Here is a 22937-nt window from a genome sequence, read left to right on the forward strand (position 1 = left end):
CTGGCGAATTTACATAATCGCTACACCAGGTTTTTCCACCTATGACATTGCATCTGGACTGGGCAAGGATCCAGAGTTAATTTCAAGTGATGGCTGGAATCGTGGGGAAATGAGCTAGTGATGGCTCTGTGGAATCGTCATTCATCTCTAGTCTGGACACAGAAGAATGGAAAAACTGCAAAGCTCAAGGTAAACAAAGCAAAGCCGTATTGCGTTTGTTGTCTGCACGGATTACGTTACGTTTCGTTAGATTATGTGCTAGTTTATGATAAACAGCAATTACTTAATTCCTTGGTGGAGGTGCGTGCAGCTTGGTGATAGACTGCTGCCTCTACAAGGGAAAATAAAATCCCTTCTGTCTTTGCAGGGAGGAGTTTGTGTGTACTTCACAGTTGGAGGCTGCCGGCGGTTTTAATTCTAAGTATCATTAGCATGTGAAATACTTTTTGTGAGATCGGGATAGTAATAAGTTGCAGTTGAGTAGTTGCAGAAGTGTAAAGAAGGAAACGAATACTATTTTTTTTCCCTCTCTGCCTTCAGCAAGGTGAAACTAAAGGCGAACCAGCGTCTGTTTTCAACCTTCATCTCTCTTCTAAAGGTCGCTGTGAAATCAGGAAGACTTTCACAAATGTCATTTGTCTGCCTTCAAATCTGAAATATTTCCATACCTCCAGCAAATAAACCACATTCCCATATTGTCTCGGAATATATGGTCTCGCAACATAAATGTGATGTGACGCTTTTCCGCCCCACAGACAGAAAGTTCTCCGTGGCAAAATGTCAAGACTTAACTCGGCCAATCAGACCCACCATCCGTGGAGGGTCACGGTTCACTGATGGAGAGCACCAGTAGCTGAACTGTCAGCAGATTATGAGACTGGCGTGGTGAGGTGAAGGATGAGGGCGATGTCGGTGGTAGGTGGAGGTGGTAAAGGTGAAGATCATTAGCATAATGGCAGAGCGCAGTCAGCACACTATTGTAGTCCTTGTGGAGCTTTCCATGCACAAATGTACTAGAAAGCCAACAGTATGTACAAATACACTACAGAGTTGGTCATCTTGAATGAATAATTTATGGACTAAAATCCATAGTATATTTTCTATACGCAGGTGTATAGGGCTCGGACTCTTGTGTCTAAATTTGAATTCGCTATTTGCATTGACAGTAATGAAAGACGAGCGAACCACAGACGTTTGCTCGTTGTAGTATTCGGAAACAAAACCGTCATTGTCTAACAAAACAAAAAAATTTGATTAAGAGAAAACTATTGCCACCTGGTTATGTCAGTTGAGTTGTCAGAGTACGCAGTCACTGATGCATTTTGCCTGATGAGTTTTGACAACCACTTGTCGCCAAAACTTATTTTTAGTTTAAAATGGCTTACTTTATCCAGAATCCCTCACCGCATTATGGATATGGTTTGTTTTGGTCTTGGTGCCCTAAAATACCCAAATTCATGCCAGCTGGCTAGCTGCTAGCTAGCCGATAGACATCAGCAATTATCTGACACGGTGTGCAGTGTACAACTGTGGATATCAGATCAAGCTATGTGGCTTTGTGGCATTGCATTTCTTGTCAGAAAAAAAGTGTGTAGTTTTTTATTCTTTGATTCATTTTGATTTGAATTCAAATGATTGATGTCAATAATCCGATAGTGGTTTATTCTGTAGTGATGCCACAAAAGACAAAAATGATGACTTTTGAGGGAAAATTTTCCAAAGTCTTTTTGTTTGTACTTCTAGTGTAATTTGGTGTAATAATTTGTAGTTGGCCCAATGAAAAAGAGAATGTATGACTTACTTAAGTGAGAGGGAGTAGTCATTCTTGGTGGTTTCGCTGTTCCGCACCAGGTAGCTTGCCTCCTTGCACAGCCGGAGCAGAGATTCTGCATCCGTCCGACTGATGGCACCGTGGTACCAGCTGATGAAAGCAACAAAGGAAAACACCACCACAATTTGAAGTTTCCCTTTTCCACTTCATGGCACTAACTCAGCTCTACTTGCTATTGATGCTTTTCCACTGGCCAAACAAGGAACTCTCTCATCTCATGGTCACTGCTCATTGGTCTAGTAGATTCATCATTGTAACATTCATAGATCCATACATTGTTTATTAGCTTTCTGATTGATGCGTTCAATGTGGCTTTTGCAATTTTTTTCAAAAGACAAAGTTTCTTACGAATCATTTCAATAGTAGCGAAGGCAATCCCAGCTTAAACGACTCAAAAGCAAGAAATCAGACTCACAATTGGCTTTCCAAGGCCATGCTTGGATCGATGCGTTCCCCCACAGACGAGTTGGGCTGCTCCGCTGAGGTCATCTTGGTGTTAACCAAGCAGCCGCTGGAGTGCCGCTGCAGTGGACGTGTTTTCCCATCTTTGGTGGGTGACATTCGAGACTTCTCCACGCTGTCAAACTGGACTGCAAGACAATTAAAACAAATATGAATGTTTGAACACTTTAGTGCTGTTGCAGAAGAGTCCCATACATACACGTCACTTACATTTTGTGCTTGGCTATACAGTTTAGTATGGTACGAAATATTAAATGGTGCCAGGGGAAGACGTTTTAAATCCGGGCCACGGCTGATTCGTCCTTTCCGACACAGCCCTCTGCATTTATCCGGGCTTGGGAACGACCTACAGTATGCAGTGACTTGTACCCCCCCACAGGGTTGCATAAGCGACTATCCTGTGGAGTGTCTAAGATTTACTCTTCCTCCCGTTGTGGCGAAAAATTAGAGCCGATGATTGATCCTCCGATAAAATGTTAAACCTGTTCAATATTTACAATAGAAAATGCTCAAGATGGGCACACAGATACTGACGATCTGGTTGACTTTGAGAATTCTCCACTCTTCCAGTCAAAGTCAGAAAAGGGTCGGTTCTCTCTCAAAGATTATCCTGCGCTATTCTATTATCCTGTGGTGTAGGGTGTGTTAAGAAGGTTTTCTTCCTCCCGCACCCCTCATCTGCTTGGAAAACAATTCAGGGCAGACAGTCATAATGTGAAACCTGGTGAATATTTGCAATGGGAAATCCTGAGGTGAGTTGGTCTGAGCCACGGACTGGGCCACTAGTCTCTTTTGGGTGCTTTATATATATATATATATATATATATATATATATATATATATACATATATATATATACACACACACCACACACACACACACACACACACACAACACACACACACACACACACACACACACACACGGCCCTTGAATCACGGTCCCATATCGAAACTAAAAAGATCACACCATAGCAAACAGAATAGCATAACTACCAAATAATAAAACAAAACAATGACTGGAGAAATGGACAGACTTTGCACTTTAATTGCTATTTAGATCCTTATTCCCGCAAAGCATGCTGGGAGTGCTACAATGCTGTAGCGTTGCTGGGAGCCTGGAGGCGCTCCCAGCATGCTTTGCAGCACTATTGATGTAAATAACGTTCAAACTGCATGTTTTGAATTTTATGTGTTGCATGAGTAGCCGGTCGAAGCACTACATAATGATGGGAGTGAGTGCAACCGGGCGGTAGTCATTGTAGCAGGAGGGAAATGGCCTGTTTGGGACCGGGATGATGGTGGCGGCTTTGAGGCAGGTCCGGACGACTGCTTGGCTTAGTGAGGTGTTGAAGACATCTGCGAGTACATCTGTGAGCTCATCAACAGTCTCTCAGGACGTGACCAGGAATGTTGTCCGGTCTGGAGGATTTCCTCGGGTTGGCCCTTCTGAGTGATCTCCGCAAGCTGTCCGGAGACGGCAGCAGTTTGGACATTTTTACTTGCAAATTTAATGACTTTTGTTGCGAGCGATTTAGCTCTTATTGGCCATGTGTTGTTAATTAGAGGGCACAGTAAAGTTAGTTATACAAGCTCATAGGAAAGTGTCGTTTCAGTGTTGTTCCAGGGAAAGATATATAGTCAAATATTTCCAAGAATGAGAGGGGTGTACTCAATTTGTGAGACACTATCGATGGATAAAGACTGGGAACTGTGAGAAATCCTGGTTGTAATTGGTTGCAACAGTAGCGTCACTTTGTGGGCAATTTCTCCGAGCAAAGAATGCAGAATAGCCTGGCTACATCAATCCATCCTGACAAGCAAACATATGCGTTGTCTGTAAATAAATGCACGCTCACATTCCAACATGTGCCAGTGTATCATCTGTCGGCACAAAAACATACAACGACGAAAAAAAGTTAAATATTACACGTCCTTACAAGGTTATGTGCGCTCATTGCCGACTGGTAGAGGTCACCAAACTTGTTTTTTTGGATATTTACATAACGTTAACTTGGCCAGTCAGCTCCTGTTTGTGTGTGCTTCCCATGTGTGTGGCTTTTGGTCTTTTTCCCGCCGTCATCCATCACTATAATTGATGTCGCGGCACCCTTGGCTTTGGAAAAGACCTATTTTAGAGCCCCGCTGACACGCTGGTGGTGGGGCCGGCATGCGCAAGCGGCTTCCGTCGCAGATGCCGGGCGGTCCGAACGCTTTGACGTATCAACGGCTGTGGCTCTTGATGAAGACAACTGATGTACATGGCTGACAGCGGCCTTCTGTCATTAATGGAGAGTTGTGTCTAGTGTTCTATTAGTGAATGGATGGAGTCTGCTCCACTAAGACCATAGTGATGCCATTCTAGGTTTCACCAGCAGGGGTTCCCCTTCACATCCACTCAATGAACAAACTCATTGACCTCAATGCAATTTACAACTACCTCATTGCATTAATCCAAATGACTGTTTGTTTGTTTTTATTTCTGCAGTCTCAATACTTGAAGCATGATGGCAAATCAGAGGCTCCAGAAGCACTCGTGAGTCAGGACTAACGCTGACTCTTTTGCGTGTGGTGGTTGAGGGGGTAGGGGGTGGGGAAATTGACGACAGCATCCCAGTGCCTCTTCAGGTGAGTCTGCATTAAAGACATATTTGGTTTCCCATGATGACTGCCGCCGGAGTACGAGTATGATTTTGTTTCCATGGCAACTGCCCAGTGGGGACAATACGGATGAAAGATCTCGCTCCTCTTATCCATATCGACAGATGTTTTGTTTGCAATTCAACTTCATCCTTCACTTCCTCTTTGCTACTCTCCTTTTTCATGCCATAGTCTAACCATGCCCACCTGACAATCTCACACATTCGGACACGCACTACTGTTAGTCACCGTTTCTACAACAGCTTCCGCTATAAGGTCAACAAAATATTGATACAGTGATGTGTTGCCACGATACATCGATGGAAAAGCAGTGATACTGTCGTTGCCTGAAGGAAAAAGCTAGTAGGTGACTGTACATCTGTCCATCAGTAATATAGCAAATGCCAAATTGTGCAATTGAAAACAAGTCCAATAAACAGAATATAAATGTGCTAAATATTTTCTTCAGTTCAAAATAGTCAGTTCTTTCTTTGCAGCAACACATTAACTCAGAATTACAAAATGTCGTGCTTTTCACAGTGGCATCGTTTATCTGTTTAGTGTATTATTTTTATACTATATAATCGGGCAGAATAAGCCCTGGAAAGTAGCAGAGTGACCCCAAAATGGCTGCTTCAAGCCAAAATGTCACAGTTCCAGTCTTTTTGGACATGGATTTTCGAGACATTTTCTGTAGGTCCACTCACCATACATATGCTTACTAAAATTTATGGTGTGAAGAGTGAAGCTGATTTAAGGGGATTAATTAAAAAAAAATCTAATTTTACCTATAGTGGAGGATAAATAAATATAATATGTAATATTGATAATAATATATGTGTTCAAAGCACAGCTATTACTCTCACAACTCAACATCGACAAGAGGACACTGCATGTTCCACAATTCCTGGCAGTCCTGCCATCTTTAGTTGCCCACACACTGCAGGTTACAGTATGTACAGCCCTCTCGACCACGTCCATTTCCTTCTGTCTACATGCAATTTAAACATGAAAAACTGGAGAATTCCTCTGCATGGACTAGATTACATTCAAAATAATCTACTAGCGTCTAGTGTATATATTTTGTCTTGTACATCAGCAAGGCGATCCTTTTCCCGCATTCTGTCACAGATTGATGAGATGATTGGCCGAGAAGAGAACAAAAGCCCCACAGGCATCTTAAGAAGGATGAGGACGTGCAGTTATCGGAAGAAACACACACACGCACATAAATCGCCTTGTTGTGTGTGTTCTTGCAGCTACTGTCGATGCAATCGGATGAAAGTGTCTGTCGGATGCTGATACATGGAGGCAAAACTTGCCCATTTTATGTGTTAGCTTTCTTGGGGAAGCACTCTAAAAAATTAAAATGAAAAAAAAAAGGTCAAGCTACCATATGTCTGCCTGTCAAATAGATCTCCAATTGTATTTCGAAATACAATAAGACACTGATGATCGTGGAATGCATGACATTAACATTTTTGGGGCAAAAAAAAAAATCTCTAAATTTGGACACTGCGTAGTGATCAGTGGCAGAAACGGGAATTTTTAAGTAGGGTGGACAGCAGGTGGACTGAAAATTACTTGGGTGGCCATGAAATATGTCAGAGGTGCTGTTTTGGTTAGCAACCAAGTAAAACCACTCGCTTCGTACAACATAAACGTGGATGCTCACAACCCAGCGGGGTAGCCACATCAGTCTACTAGAACATTAACCACAGTTAACCAGACTCTCCGTTTCATCTGAAGGTTGATTGTGTCTCTGTTCACGCTCTCGTTTTAGTTAATAAGAGTAAAAATGTCAGTTCCTCCTAACGTAAAAATAGATGCACACAACACTGCATTCCTTAGTAAGTAGTTGCTGCTGTTGTAGTTAGCAGGAGAGTTCAAATAGCCACAGTAGTTAACACTCATTCGTCTGTGAAGAATAATGCCCAGGAACTGACATAATTACACTTAGTAAACATTTTAATTTTCATCCCTTGGCACGAGCAACCATTTCATAATTGAGTTTGGTTTGGAAAAAAAAAAAACATTAACATTAACTCCCCAGAATATAAGGCTCCAGCTCACCCATGACTTTTATGAGGACAAGTGCCACAGAAAATGGCAAGGTCACAGAGGGCAACCTAAAACCTGCAGCACTGGCTCAGACAGGGTGAGGATTGCTTTACAGCTGGATGCCAATCTCAAACCCACTCATATGGCGGCTGATGAGGGAGGAACTAGAAAGCTTTCCCATGGATTGGTCGACATAAATCTAGTCTGCGCCTACAGCGCACAGAGGTGTCCTTTTACACGCAGATCTTCACAGGGGGTGGGGTCCCATTCCCTTGCATTAGTTCTGCCACATGTCCTTTACTTCTGTGTAATGACAGCAGTTGTTTGTGTCTGTGGAAGGACTTCTTTTTGAGATCACTTCCTTATGGGTGTCAAGAGCAATAAATATAGTGGAAAATTGTGGTGTGACACCGGTTGCCGCTCGTCAGAATGAAGTAATTTGTCATTGTTTGATTCACTGTGATTCAAAACTCTAATTCAATGTTTGTTTTCATTAGCAGACTGAAATGCCAATTCGTTTTGCCACCCATTCATGAATAGCCATAATAGTTACGATCATTGGCGCCCACTGGAAAGTAAAAATACGGCTTAAGCTCGATTGCTCGCTAACATTTGCAGAAATAGGGAGTTGAAAATTTTCATTTAATTCACAATACAGTAGATCACCACATATTTCTGGTTGACACCCACATGGTCAGGTTAGCTTCTCCAAACTTCTAACTGTAGGTGTGTGACAGTTACTATGATGTCAAGGGCTAAAAACAACTCAAGATCGGTGTGATTCTTTCAGTGCTACTCAAGCGGGGAGGCCGCCATTTGGGGAGCCATCTGGAAGCATGGCGTGTATGTTGACAAGAGGAAATGGGGGGTCAGAGTGAGCGATCACGCAGGCAGGAGGCAGTTGGGCACAATTAAAACTAATGAGTCTTCAGCACTTAAAATTCAGCACAGGAGTGAATGATTTTCTGCCACGTGTGATCCAGATGGAAAAAGGGTGGCGTTGACAAAAGAAAGCGCCCGACACCACAATAGTTCCTTTGAATCATCCCTGAACATACCACTCGTAGCTATCATACCACATCCATTAAAAGTCCCGTATTTCGTCAAGACAACTTTTTCTGCTATTTGTAATGCAATATTGGCTCGATCGTGCATCAGTAAATGGGAAATGTGAATTAAAATCGCACACGTATTCCTGGCAAAAGGCCTGAAATCAGTTCATACGATTTTCTCAAGCTTATTTACGTCTTGAGTGAAATTCTTCGCCTTCCCTTTCCGCTCCTGAACTAGCGCTCATAACAAATGTGCTCTTACAAGCAGGTCTTGTCAACCAATCAGAGTAAACCAAATATGAACCAAATATGGACAAAGTGGTAACAGAACTGGGTCAAAAACAAGGAGCTGTCAGAGGGGCTTTTTCTGGACGAGACCAAGACAAGACCAAGGTGGTTTTTTTGGAATGAAATTGACCCTTGTTTACCCAGTCCACAGAGTTACGCTGTTGGTGGTTTAACTCGGCAAAACGTGACCTTTAAATAGCTGAGCAAAACCTTTTTCAGGTTAAACGAGAATTTTTTTTTTTTAATTTTCAACAAATTGTCTCATGAGATAGCTTATGGAAGTTTAACATCAACTTTCATGAACAAATTTAAAAAAGTCCAAAACTAGACTTCACCGTCTGGATGATGAGGGCTTTGTCGCATGACATATTGAATAAAAGGGGAACGGTGGATCAGCTGGAAAGCGTTGACCTCTCAGTTCTGAGGTCCCGGGTTCAATCCGGCCCTGCCTATGTGGAGTTTGCATTGTTCTCTCCGTGCCTGCGCGGGTTTTCTCCGGGCACTCTGGTTTCCTCCCATATTCCAAAAACATGCAAATTAATTGGACACTCTAAATTGCCACAAGGTGTGATTTTGAGTGCGGCTGTTTGTCTCCATGTGCCCTGTGATTGACTGGCAACCAGTTCAGGGTGTATCCCACCTCCTGCCTGTTGACAGATCGGATAGGCTCCAGCACTGCCGCGACCCTCATGAGGATAAGCGGCAAAGAAAATGGATGGGTGGATATTGAATTTTTTTTTTTTTTTAAGGATTGAAAACATGATTAAAACAAACCAAAAGAATTGAGATATCAAAACAACTGACTTGGCATAATTAAAAAAGAATAGGGAGGATTGAAATGTATAAAAATCATATTGCAACTCACATCTCAGATCAACTTTCTTGATGACGGTTTATGGATCAGTAATGACTTTGTCACTATGCCCTAACATGATGGCACAGTGACCAAAAACAATTTTTTTTTGGCTTCACAAGGTATAAAAATAATATTGCAACAAACATTCGTCAACGTCATTTTAAAGCCATCTGGCTTTTAAAAGCTGTAATTATTTATCTCAGGCCACTCTGAATACTGACCACAAGTAAAACAGACAAACAGAAGGGTGGATGAATGGAAATATGGTCAAAAGAATGGATGAAATAAAGGATGGATGAACTCAAGTGGGACAGACATTGGACAAGTGGAACACCAACACCCACCCTGATGGTGTTGTTCACTGGTGGCTTGTCCGGGCGAGGGTTCAGCCGTCTGCGGAGGAGATTCCAGCTCCTCCGCCAGGGGAGGGCTACTGTTGAGTTGCCCCACTGGAGGGGGCCACGGAAGGTCCTTGATCACTTTAATCTCTACTGCAAGAGTCGCCCGAAGCAGGAAGGAGGAGATGGACGACAACAAAGGGGGGTGAAAAGATAAGAGAGAGAGAAGAAAACAGCGTGAAACTTTTAACAAATTGAGGTTAGAGAGATGGTTGTTGAGACTCAACAGGAAGCTGGAATACAGAAGGAAGGAAAAGAGGATGAAAAAAGTTAGTTTTGGGAAGACTGAAGCTAATGTGTGTGTGTGTGTGTGTATGTGTGAAAGCACACACACTTGTGGCAATATGCTGCCATTGGAAATAGTAAAAGAGCCATAACGGAGGTGGGACGGTGGAAGGGTGTAAGAAGATCTTCGTGTCCCTGCAAAGAAGCAGCAACATCCCTCCTTTTCTGTGTCAGAGACAAAGGCAGATACGTCGGTACCAGATGTTTTGTTACAGCTCTGATGCGGCCATTTTGCCAAACTGTCTATGAAAGGGGCTTCAAACTTAGCAGTATCAAACCTGAGCCCATATTACACTGCCTAGATATAAACTGCCTTTTTACTGAATCGGTGTTTTGGATTAAGGACATTGACACGGATTTGGAAATCTGGCAATTTTTGAACTTTGGAGCTCGTATCAAAGGTGTAACAGAGGTGGCAAGATGCATGTGTAAAAGGAAATGCCAGAACTGCAGTGTGAAGTTTTAACACCCAAATCTCAATCCTCCCACCCTTTTTAGTGGAAAACACTTAAGTCTTATTTCATGTGTTGACCTTGGATTTGTCCTACTTTGATGAGCTGCATTTTTAAAGGCAGGTATGAAGTTTCTTGAGGGTTTTCCATTAACACGGCTGTTTGCACCGCTGTCATTTCATTTGGCTGCACTTCATTTACTCGGCTAATTGCAAATTCATGCATAATCAGAAACAAGACGACCGTGTTTATGCCGCAAATTATACACGCGAAGAATCCAACCCCCCGTGCACGGCTTCTCAATGCTCGCGTCCATCACATTATACAATTGAGCTCCATTTCAGAGTGTTTGAGCGAAAGAGTGCCATTTGTATGAAAGCAGAATGGAGACGTGATGAAAGCCTTTCGGTGGTGTCTGGCCAGCAGGAGCCTGCGAGGCGGGTAAAAACGTTACCGGTACGGCGTTTGTGTGCGTCGGCCAATGTGTGCCAGTGAAGATAAGAGTGGCGGCGGGACACGGTGGGAAAAAAGGAGGGCCGTCTTGAAGGTTATCAGCTAGCCTTCACCGAGCAAGACGACAACCACGTTTTGTCAGGATCCTTCCACCGCTGGCCTGTAACCCTATCGATGATTTATTTGAGGACTTTACGGGCCATTAAGCCTTTGGAAAGATTCATTAAAAATGCATAAAGGCAACTCGTGCACACCTGTGGCAGTGTGATAAATGGTGATAATCCTCTCTCTATTGTCACAGTCTCATGCCAATACAACTATCCAGTACATAGTGACATTTTCTCGTCACGTTATCGATGCAGTGGAGGTAAAACCAACGATATAATAGATAGACACTTCGTCTACATGCTGGAGTATCAGTACAATGACCTATCAAATAATGACATAAAGAGGGATAAAGTGTTTTTCGGAATGCTGATACATCAATACTTTAGAGTTAAAAAACAGCAATACAAGGAGTCCTCGGTCTACGACTGAGTTCCTTTCCTACAGTACCGACTTAACTCAAATTTCGACTTAAGTTGGATTACACCATTACTCAGTACTTAGCATTACTCCTGAGAGGTGGATGGAGAAGAAGAAGGGGAGGCTGTTCTTAGCTATTGCGAAGGAACCAGGTCCTCAATCCGCTCCAACTCGACAAGTATCAAAAAACCTTGTTTTATGATCATTGTATCCGACATAGAAACGGAACCTTTCACATGCGCTAAAATAAGGGCTTTGTCTTTAAAAATTGTCACTGCGGTCGACCGACTGAAGCCTTGGTGGTGTTGGTGTCTCTCCTTTCTTCAATGTTTTTATGATCTTGAGCTTCACTTCCATGGTAATGGATTTTTTTTTTTTTTGGCAGCAGAAGCATTGCTAAAAGACACAGCTATCTTCGTTGGGGTGATAATGTCTAAAAAGGAGGGCGAAAAATGCAAAGATACTCCAGGCGCACAAAGACGGACAAGCATTAACCAGACAAAATGGCGGATGGGAGACGGGCGGTGTAAAGTCGAAACGTCTTAGGTCGAGACCGTATTAACCTGAGGACTCCTGTATCATACAATACAGAAGCCATAAAGTTAATTATTATTCCCTAAAAACAAAATTTATCAGTTTGAACTTGAAATGTCTTTGTAGTGTATTCAATCAAATATACGTTTTGAAAATTTGAAAATCATAGTAAATCAACATCCCAACTCTATTTGAATTTGCTTTATGAATCAATACAGTACTATACCGAACATCAATATTTGTTCGGCTCGTCCTGTATTGATACAGTACAATATCACACGACAATTCAATGCTTTTGGACTCTGGAATTATTGACTGCAAATAGAAACTTTTTTTTTTTCCCCCCTCAATGGTACCTATAATTTTGAAAGTGGAGCAAATGAAAGTTTGGATGTAGCACACAACACAGTATGAGACTATAGAATAAAAATACAGATTGAAAATGCCAGCACACTTCCTGCTGCTCCGTGCAGGCTTCCTCATTTGTTCCGCATATCATACATCATGGTCACTCCTCGGCTATCGACTCATCCATCAGCACTTCAGTCACACAGTGGCAACAAAAGCCTCTTCTGCTGCCACCGCTGCTCGTATTGAGGTCACGGTAAGGATGAGCGATTAACTAAAAGCGTAAGTCCACACACTCTCAACAAGGCTGGGAATTTACGTTAAAAAATGTTGTACAGTGTTATTGCACTCTCCTTGGCTGATCATTAACGAGGATAAATAGTCTGGCATTGTGGTATCAGACCCTAGTGGGAGGGCAGCGGGCGGTGCGCGACCGTTTTACGATAGCATTCTCTTCATATTTTTTGGGAGCGACACTTTCATTTTCCCATTTAATGTGGCTGTATAAATTGTGAAGGTTTTTGATGGTTGCTATAACAGCCTATTAAAATTCAATTGGAGGTGAGTACATTAGTCACGGATATCACTGCAGCCATAACATCCTTCACTAACTACAAAAATATAACAGAAGACTGTTAGTGGTTCGGTAGTAGAAGAGCTATCGGACTTTGAGCACTACTTGTATCGGTGAGCATAATTTTCAATTAATACATCTTTCAGAATTCTTTAGATTGCCCTCCCGTGACCCTTGTGGGGATAAGTGGCTCGGAAAATGGATGGATGGACAACTGCTGATAAAATGTGTCTATATATACGGTGTTGGGGCAGATATGGATTCACATCTTTGGATTTCAGCAGAAAGCACATTATTTCATGCTGGAGTCGAAATGTGGTATTGTAACAGACGATATGACACAAAACAATACTTTTTTTCCATATGCTGGTGGTTCAATGCAATATTATCCTTGGCAACATTACATGGCAGTATTAATATTCTATCCATTTACTGGTACGCTAAACTGTACTAAAAAAAAAAAAAAACACTACATTAGATAGCGATACAGAGGTACCTCTACTTATAAAATTAATCCATTCCAGAAGTCGTTTTGTCATGGGAATTTTTTGTAAGTAGAAGCGCATTTTACATGTAAATAGCCAAATCCGTTCCAAGCCCCCACACCGCACCAAAAATAAGCATTGTAATGAAAATTATGCTCATTTACTTTTGGCGTTGGGCGACTATGTGAAGAGAAAGGTGAGTGACAGGCAAAAGGCATCATGGGGGACGGAGGAGTAGGCAGCCAAGAGAAAACATACGTACGAGTTTACGCACAGACACAACTTAATTTCACAAAAGTTTCTTGAGGCCCGTGGTAGAGAAAGATGACTTGCAAAAAATAAACAAAACGTAAAAAAAAAAAAAAAGTTGTACTTTTCCAATGCGTGATTCGTTGACAGTCTTGTGTCCAAGAGAAAAGAAAAGCATCATGGATAAAGACTGACATCCTCCTGGCCAATCGGATGCTAGAAAGATGCTACGGTGATACCCAATTGGAGAGCAGCTCTATCGTGCCACACAAACCAAGATACAGGATGTGTTTCATGGGTAAAGACTGACATCCCTCCTGGCCAATGGCATGCTAGGAAGATGCTACGGCGATAGCCAATGGGAGAACAGTAATATTGCGCCACACAAACCAAGAGACAGTAATTTTACATCTAGTGGAACTTGGGGGCTGGGAATCCAGCGCCCATTTTTTCTTTTTGTATCTGAACTCTCCTTTGTAACAAGAGACAATATTTTTCCGAGGGGGCGTTTCATAACCTGAATTTTTCGTTACTAGAGACCTTCGGAAGCAAACTAACTTCTGTCATATCCTAGTTAGCGTTTCCGTCAGAGGGTCGTTACGATTGTGACTCATCATATTATTTGTACTTGTATATACGCTCACACACACATACACAGTCACACACACACACAACAAATTGATGGATGGATAGTTTTTAAAAAATCTGAAGACAAGGATAATAGTTTGTTCAACAATTATTCAAGAACTATAAAAAAGGTTTTGGTACATAAAAATGCTGACAATATCTTAACATTATTTATTACACATGACTTTGACATTTTGATGCACATTTTAGCAAGAACTATGGGAGGTGGTGCACATGATTTGCTTTCACAGACGACATAAAATGAAGTGGCCGGCTGGATTAGGCTGCAGGGCCTTGTTTTCGACACGCACTACCATTGCTATACCAAACAATGTGATACATGGTTTGTCCATATGCAGGTACAGTAATACCCAATATTGGCCTTTTGTCCATTTATTGGTTCATTCGTACAATTTCTAAAATTTTGTTCATGCTCTCATGAATCGATACAGTATTCTACTAAACAATATGATAAATTCAGATATTTTGTCCATGTACGAGTCAATCGCTACGGTGTTTTACAAAATGCTTCAATGCATAGTGATGTTGATTTTCTGTCTGCTCGTGTGCTGGTAAGCGTTTGTCGCTATACTAGTGGATTGAAACCATGCAATAACAAACAATATGATAGATACTCATATGAACCACATCTCTCTGTACTGATGCCCCAAAAAACAAATTACATCGAAATATCAATCTTTTGCCCTTATGTTGGCTTAGTGTAACAAAGAATGCTACTTTACATATGCACATACATATGCTGTATCTGCTGGTGTATAAATGCAGTATCATAACAAATAATGATATCTTCTTCTTCTTTTCCTTTTGGCTTTTCCCGTTATTGAAACAACTATATTTTCTCCACACACTGGGGTATCAATACATAGTATTGTATCAATTGACGATATGCTGCACAGGAATATCAATCATCCATTTATGGGTGTTTGGTACAGTATCTGAAAGGAGTGATATGTCACAATATCATTCTTATTCAATATCCTTTGCGATATTGATGCCGTGTGCCAGCCTTCCGTTATGGTCCTGACTTAATCGCTATCTCTGACAAAAGCATTCCAGAACATTGATAAGGAATTTCTGAGGGAATCCATAGCGACAGATGGTTTAAAAGAAGCATATCCCACATGGCCACTAAATCAGGATGTATCTTTTGAGGGTGGCTCGTAAGATGGCTTGAAGACATCAGATCTTTTTCAACTACACATCCCAAAAAGAGAAATTATACAATTGCTGGCCTTGGTTTGGAGAAAAGCTCCTTGATGTTCAGCTCTAAGCATGTTTCAATACCTGACAGAGGAAGAAGCCAGAAATGATGAAGCTTGGACTCAATTCACATCAGTTTTTATAGCGTGGATTTGGAAACATGAAGATGGATCAAAGTTCTTTTAAGATGCAGCTTTGCTTTTTAAAATAGCACCTTTAATGGCCTGCCTGCCACTGGCACAATAAAATAGAGACATGTAACGAGGACTTTAAATATGAGTTGAAGTGTCAGTAAACAAACGTCTGTGAGTGCTGCTTGACAGCGACATAATGAGGGAGAGGGAACATAACTCAGATGACTGCATCTCTTATTGAAGCATACATAAGATGGTGAATACATTTTTAAAGGGAACATATTATGGCAAATTAATTGGGGCTCTGGAGTGACTGCCCACCTATCAAGATGGAAATGAAACAACCAAGTAAATCTTTTGTTGCGAGCAGTGATGAATTTTCCCACACTGTGAAAGTAAATTATGTTAGGGATATGCAAGAACTGATACCTGTGGAAGCTGCTGATATCAGCCACTGATACTTGCAACAACAAAAATGTGACCGAGTGAGTCCTTCTCCCCAGTAATTGGTGCTCTGCTGTGGGCATTTGACACACTTGCAAATCACTATGTGCGTCAGAAAGTAGGCCTTTGGTCACAATCATCTGTCATTAAGATTGCCCTTAAGTGTGATTTATAGTGTGACTGGTTGTTTGTTTCTACGTGCCCAGCGATTGGTTGGCAAACAGTTCAGGGTGTACCCCACCTACTGCCTAAAGATAACCGGAATTGGCTCCGGCACACCAGGAACCCTTATAAGGATAACAGTCACTGTGATTTGACAGGCGTGTATGCGCCCGTGCGCCATCGCACTCACAAATCTGCAGAGTCGAGCACGAAAAATCACGCGCATAAAAATTGTTACGAGTAGAAATACATAAATATTGGAAGACGTTGCTTATTTTGTGTAGTCTTTCAATGTTCCCTCTAAGCTGCACCACTGCGCACACTCTCAGTGCACATGAAAACCAATCCAAGGCAGTGAACCACAGCCTGACGTCTTTTTTTTTTTTTTTTTTAACACGGAAGCAAATGGTCTCTAACAAGCTGCTGCTCAGCCTACTTTTATTTCCGAGTTTACCTGACACTGCCCCCCTCCGCTCTTAAAGGGGTACACTTATAATTACAAAAAGAACACACACCTGCAACTTTATATCTGCGGGGATGACTGATGGACCACACCCGTAACTTTACATCTGCGGGGCGTGACTGACCACACCTGTACATTTTTCAAATGTGAGTGACTGGGATAAGCGGCTCAGATAATTTATGGACGGATGTATCAAAAGTACTAAAGCAAAGCAAATGTATTTATACAGCATGTTTTATACACAAGGTAACTCAATGGGGCTCACATGATTAAAATAATTTAAAAACAAAAATAAAACATTTAAAACAGGAACAAGACAAAATAAATAAAAGTACAATTAAAATAGTCTACAGTGCAAGAAATATTTAAAAATACAAAATTTAAAAATGGAAATAAGCATGAAAAAAAAAAAAGGTTTTAACCTGGATTTAAAAACATTCACACTTGGGGGCTGACGTCACTTCTGTTGGCAACTTATTCCATTTGCCTGCAGCATTATAGCCAAATGCTGCTTCAACACGTTTGGTTTGCGCCACTATTTGACCTGAGTCTGTCTATCTCAGAGCCCTACTGTGTTTAGATTTCTTTCGTGTATTCAGAATCAAGTGGTATCGTTGAGTGACTACTGGTATGGATATCGGTCTGAAAAAAAAAACCTAAATATACTACTAAACTACTGCAAATTACAAAATTCCTTAGATGATACTGGCCTCATGACACAGAAGGTATGCTGGGCAAAGATCCAGAGCCACTTTCAAGCTACAGCAATTCTCCATTGGCAGTCGATAGAAAAGCACTATGATATGGTTTTCTCTGGTGTTCTCTTTTCCTCACACAATTTGAAAACATCCATGTAAGATTCATGGCTACATTCACACTACAGGAAAATGATGGCCAATTCGTATTTTTTGTTAAATCCAATTTTTTTATGAAGTCATTCACATTACAAAAACAAATTAATCTTCTACTATGGATGTCACGCATTCAATGACATTAAACGCATATGTACAAAAAATGTAACTGCGCATGGGTGCAAACACAATGTGGCGTATTTACTTATGTCAACACAGGCAGGTCTTATGACACATCTGTGCCGATTTCTAGGTTATTTCTCTTATTAAGACACAAAGGAACTGTTTTAATATCATGTAATATTTCTTTCATTTTACTTTTTGGCAGATTTGTACATAACAGTACTTATTTAAATTCAAGTTCCACTTGAGGTGAATTGTAATAAATTCCTGCTAATACTGTTAAATATATGAAAAATATAAATAAAACCCTCCAGCGCAAAAACAACTTGTCCACCCATTCCACATCTAAACACCCACGGCCAGTACTAACAGAAATTTTGCACATTGCAATCGCTACGCCAATGGTTACTTTTTGAGACATTTCAAATCAAAGTTCAAAAGGACCAAAGGACGTTTTCATCCCTCTTACAGTGCCAGAGAGAGAGAGAGAGAGAGAGAGAGAGTGAGAGAGAGAGAGAGAGAGAGAGAGAGAGAGAGAGAGAGAGAGAATATCATTATCTGCAAGCATGTATCAAACACTCTCACCCTGAGCTTCTTTTTTTGTTTGTTTCTCGTAAAGTCTCAAAATGAAATTCATGACAGTTGCAAGCACAAAGGAAACATCATCAACGGCAGTAAAAAGAATTAAATAAATTTTAAAAAGTGGGAGGGTGGGGGGAAAGGGTGATGAGGAAAAGCAAGTTGACAGAAATGATAGGGGAAAGGGTGATGAGGAAAAGCAAGTTGACAGAAATGATAATCGTAAACAGATGCTCAGACATGATGTCCATGGGATCCAGAGGAAAAAAGATGGAAATGAGTGTATGATGATATGCTATTAAGATCGTTAGGTTTTACCTTCAAAACGTTACCGCATAGAACTTCAAAAACCACACTGCACTAAATTAATTCAACAGAAAAAAAACAATAACAATAATGGTGGCAAATTAGGGTGTACTATAGTTATGTCTTTAAATCCAGGTAAACACAGAATCAAATTAATCAAAGCCCTCATTGTCAAATATCTTTTCTTAAAGATTATTCTAAGCAATTATTCTGCAGCATGGGGTGTGAAGAGTGATTTTTCATATGATTTTTTTTATTAAAACCTTAAACTAAAATATAAATAAAAAATGAAATAAATCAAGCCCATGAAAACACAGAGATGTAATTTATTTGAACATCTACAGGCGCAAAATTTCCACCCATTATTTTCTACAGGCTAGTCCTTAAAAAAATGACTATTATTCATGAGCAATGAAATCATCAAGAGGATGCAGGGATTAAAACTCAAGAACACATTCCTACGTGGATGAACAATCCAATTCCGTCAACAAGCTTTGCCTTCACATAGGTCAAATGAATAGAATATGATGTGATTCTAAAGAAATATGGCAATATTTTCCACACTTGTTGCCTTCCGCTCCCCCTGCTAATGTCATTCCAGTGGCCCACACCTTCAAAGCCAGCTGATTTTCACTTCAAGAGGCCGACCTTTTCTCATCCTATTAATCAAAAGACTCAAACCTGAGGGCATTTCTCCCCCTCGACACCCCTGCATGAATCCCAAATCGAGCGCATGATTTATGGTTAAAACATCATATTAAAAAAAACACACACACAAAAAAAAAGACAAAGACAAAGAGGCCCAGTCGCACAGTGGTGGTACCTGTGGGGGATTTAGAAGTGCAGTCCTTTCTTCTGTGGGGAACTGATCCAGTGCCATTTAAAGAGCCCTCGTAGCTAATGCAGTCATAACAAAGCAGAGCTGTTCAAGGATACAGAAAAGAACATATATATATATATATATACACATATATATGTAGGGATGATTAAATATGATTTAATGTTGTTGATGCATATTTATCTAGAACAGCCCTGTTTTGTGTTATGGCTGCCTTAGCCATTCTGGCCTTACATGCACCTGCCTACATAAACAAATTCAGTATGTACACCAAACCCTCTGTTTATAGGGACAACAGCAGAAGAAGGAACACCTGTGAATAAACGGGATGGCAGGTGCTTAAAAAAAGAGATTGGGAGTGAGTTAAAATAGGAAGAACAGATGCTAGTGTTAGTGAAGCAGAAGAGAAAATGACGAGAAATAAAGTCTTCAAGGGTGGATTCAGTCTTATGAAAAGAACCACAATTATTGGCTTCCTTTCCACCAAGTGGTACAGTCCAGTTTAATTTCGATGGCTGTACAAATCGATTGATCGATTAATTGATAAAGACTTTTGTCGATTGGTTCCTCAGTTGAGGTTAGTGAATCAAGACAGATACTTTGCTGTCCGAAGACCGACTACATGATGTCAATCAAGGCCCACAGCCACGCTATGTGGTATCTCTTCTGGGAAACAATAAAGTATATTCAATATGACATGGAAGCAGGATTTCCAAACATCTTTTCCTCCTTTACTGTCCTCTCATGCAAAGTTTACATATGAGCTTACTCAAGTTTCGCGAATTAATAAATGTTAACTTTGATAGCCTCGGTGATAAGTACAGAAAAAGTTTATTCTTGAATTAAAAAAATATGTGAAAATTGGGTTCAGTGTCTTGGCCAAAGACGCTTCGACATGTGGACAGTCGGAACCGGGATTCGAACCAATGACCCTGGATGACCTGGTCTATCTACTGATCCACAGCCATGCATGTAAGGTAATACTGTGTGAGAATGCCAAAAATGAGGTTCAATGCATTCATTTACATTGCTTATCCTCACTAGAGTTGCTAGTGAGCTTCAGCTAACTGCAGGCAGTAGGCAGGGTACAGCCTGGACTGGTTGTCAGCCAATTGCAGGGCACATACAAGCTAACAACAATTCACACTCACATTCATACGTATGGGTAATTTAGTCTTCAATTCATGTTTTGTGAATGTGAGAGCAAACAGGGGTACCCGGAGAAAATCCACGCACGTATGGGGAGAATATTCAAACTCCACCGAGGTGAGACCGGATTTATAACCAGATCCTTAGAACTGTGAGTCACATGTGCTAACCAGTCGCCTCGTGTTCTTCCTGAGAAAAATGTGTATGCTATTTGAAAGAATTTCACAATGATACACCCCCACAAAAAAAAAAAAACCCTCTCTTAAAAATCCATGTTAGAGTTCATCCCCTTATGTTCCTGATAAGTGGTGATTCTCTGTTTACCACTCAACTGGGTGTCCAAAATAGGAAAGTAAGGGCTCGGTGGTAAAGACAGCTTTTAGGAAGTATTATTCAATCAAGAAAGATTTGTGCATTTAAGAATGCCACCTGACTACATTCTGCCTTGTTTTATAGACATTTTGCAGTATCATATGAAGTACATGGTGTCGTTTGGCGCCACTTTGCCAACAACCTCAAACATAAATCTCATCTGACATATACCTGCAAAGGCTTTGGAAATCCTCTCTTTCTTCCACTCCCAGGGCTGGTCATATTCTTCGGGTGGTCGCTCGTCGTCCTGAGGTAGTCGACTCTCTCTGGGGCAGCGAGAGCGTTCAGGGTCTGAGTCTCCGCCGTTCTCAGTGGGCTCGTACGGGGTGTCGTACAGGGGAAGTTGTTTGGTGCTGCCGTCCTTGGTCCCCCGACCGCTGGATCGGATTTCTAAATACCAGGAAAAGAAAAGAATGCCTATTATTGTTCTTGTTCTGATATAAAACTTTGGTCTGTATTTACCACATATTTTTGGACTTCTTTACAGGTTCACATTTAGAGCCACTCGCATATGCCAACATGTAGTAGAACACTTGAATATTGTGTATGAGGTGTAAAAAGAACATGCCGTATATCAGCCTGTCACAGTGGTCTTTCAATTCCAAAGACCGTATTTTTTGTATCTAATATGTGGAGGCCTTATTTGTACAAATACATTTTAGAATACTTCTCAACAATGTTACATATTAAAGTTAATGTTAAATGAAGATGGGGCTGAACAAAAAGAAATAACTGGAAAAAAAATGTATAGGAACAGCAAGCATAGAAGCAGTTGGGGTGGAAAAAGTTATGACGCTTTCAGGAACAAACAAACACAAACACCATGGAGAGCACACAGTCTTCATTAACCCATCATTAAAGATCATAATTCGTAAAATCATCTGAAACCGCATAATTTCCAACGTCTTGAAAGTATCCACATGGATTTATCTAAGAGACCATATACATGCTTTAGCAAGTGCTGCTGTTTTTGTTGGTAATCTTTTTCACTAGTGAACTCTAGAATGTCCGTGTGTGAACGATAGTGTCTGTGAATGAAGATAATTATACTAAATTGCCTTTTCTGTTCCTGAATTTAAAAAGGGAGGCGTTTACTGTATTTGCCTTGATTATTAAAGCGTATTCATGACACCTATTAGAAAGATCGCTAATATTTTTGGAAAAATAGTATGCATCGTTATGGTTAAAATGCTGTTTTAAGCAGTTTGTGCTACAAGTTCTTGTCAGTTCATCTAATTTCAACAGCACTTATCCTGTTTAGGGTCATGGCAAAGTGGTGTCCATCCAAGTTCCCACATTATGTATGATCCCACACCAGCTGGACGAATGTCCGCTAAGTGAACCACTACGCTACTAAAGAAATTGTTGTGATCAAACCATAGTGTTCACGAAGACAAGGTAGTAGCCACGATGTGACGAGATGATTTCATTCCTCAAAAAACATGTCAGACAAAAGAATGAAAATGTAAATTTCACAGTGAATGGGAGGACAAGTCATATTTATACCACTGTGAAAAAAATCCTGAATGTCTCATTTGTGGAGCAATGCCAAAGCAGCACAATGTGGTCAGAACATGCCACGCAAGTTTCCATGCTAACTAACCACTGTGCAGTGCTACAAGCTGAAAAGGTCAGGGAGTTAAACACACACACAGAAGTCCGATGGCTCAGCAGAGACAAATTTTGTATCTATTATCTATTTTTTTTTACTTTTGAGAGAAAATAAAGAGTTTATGTGACTATGCCATCTTGTTTAAGACAATGACTGGAAGTTTGGCCTCACATTTTTAACACAGATGGCAAAAAATTAGAAAAACAAACAAAACTTAAAACCAACAAAGAATTCTGCTGTATAGGTAGGAGGGTAAAAAATGTTGCAATTGATACAACAAATTAGGTGGATACTTCCAGTGCCATTTTAAAATGTCATGACATCTACTGTATGTTGCGAATCTCCTCAACTCCGCCTGACCTAAACCAGGAGGAACTCCCATTGTTTCATCCCTCTCTACAGCGACACTCCTAATGAACCACCATGCCCTTGAGAGCTCAACATTTTCTGCGACTGCCCTTCGATTCTTCATGAAGCCGTTAGCGTCCACCATGTGAAGGGAATGAAATATTACGCCGCCACTGCTGCATAATTGCCTCTTAGCCCGCTGGGAGCTCTTGCGGA

At 40.9% G+C, this 22937-nt stretch overlaps 1 protein-coding gene across 4 annotated transcripts in view; it reads right to left on the reverse strand.

Moving 5' to 3' along the window:
* The window catches only part of LOC133498127 (SH2 domain-containing adapter protein F-like), a 122523-nt gene that overhangs the window by 15885 nt on the left and 83701 nt on the right, over positions 1-22937 (reverse strand). For 2 of the 4 annotated variants that reach the window (XR_009794199.1, XM_061814593.1), the window contains exons 3-6: positions 20933-21151; positions 19226-19324; positions 2247-2421; positions 1802-1921 (exon numbers count right to left, since the gene is read on the reverse strand). Coding sequence is in view for 3 of the 4 variants with exons in the window: in XM_061814593.1 (XP_061670577.1) it covers positions 1802-1921; positions 2247-2421; positions 19226-19324; positions 20933-21151 (613 nt within the window). In the remaining variant the exon portion in view is untranslated. Of the gene's footprint in view, positions 1-1801; positions 1922-2246; positions 2422-9680; positions 9821-9921; positions 10038-19225; positions 19325-20932; positions 21152-22937 lie in introns of those variants that run through there. The other 2 variants (XM_061814595.1, XM_061814594.1) reach the window with 2 other exon arrangements.

The sequence above is a fragment of the Syngnathoides biaculeatus genome, chromosome 3 (genome assembly GCF_019802595.1).
Source record: "Syngnathoides biaculeatus isolate LvHL_M chromosome 3, ASM1980259v1, whole genome shotgun sequence".
Lineage (NCBI taxonomy): Eukaryota > Metazoa > Chordata > Actinopteri > Syngnathiformes > Syngnathidae > Syngnathoides > Syngnathoides biaculeatus.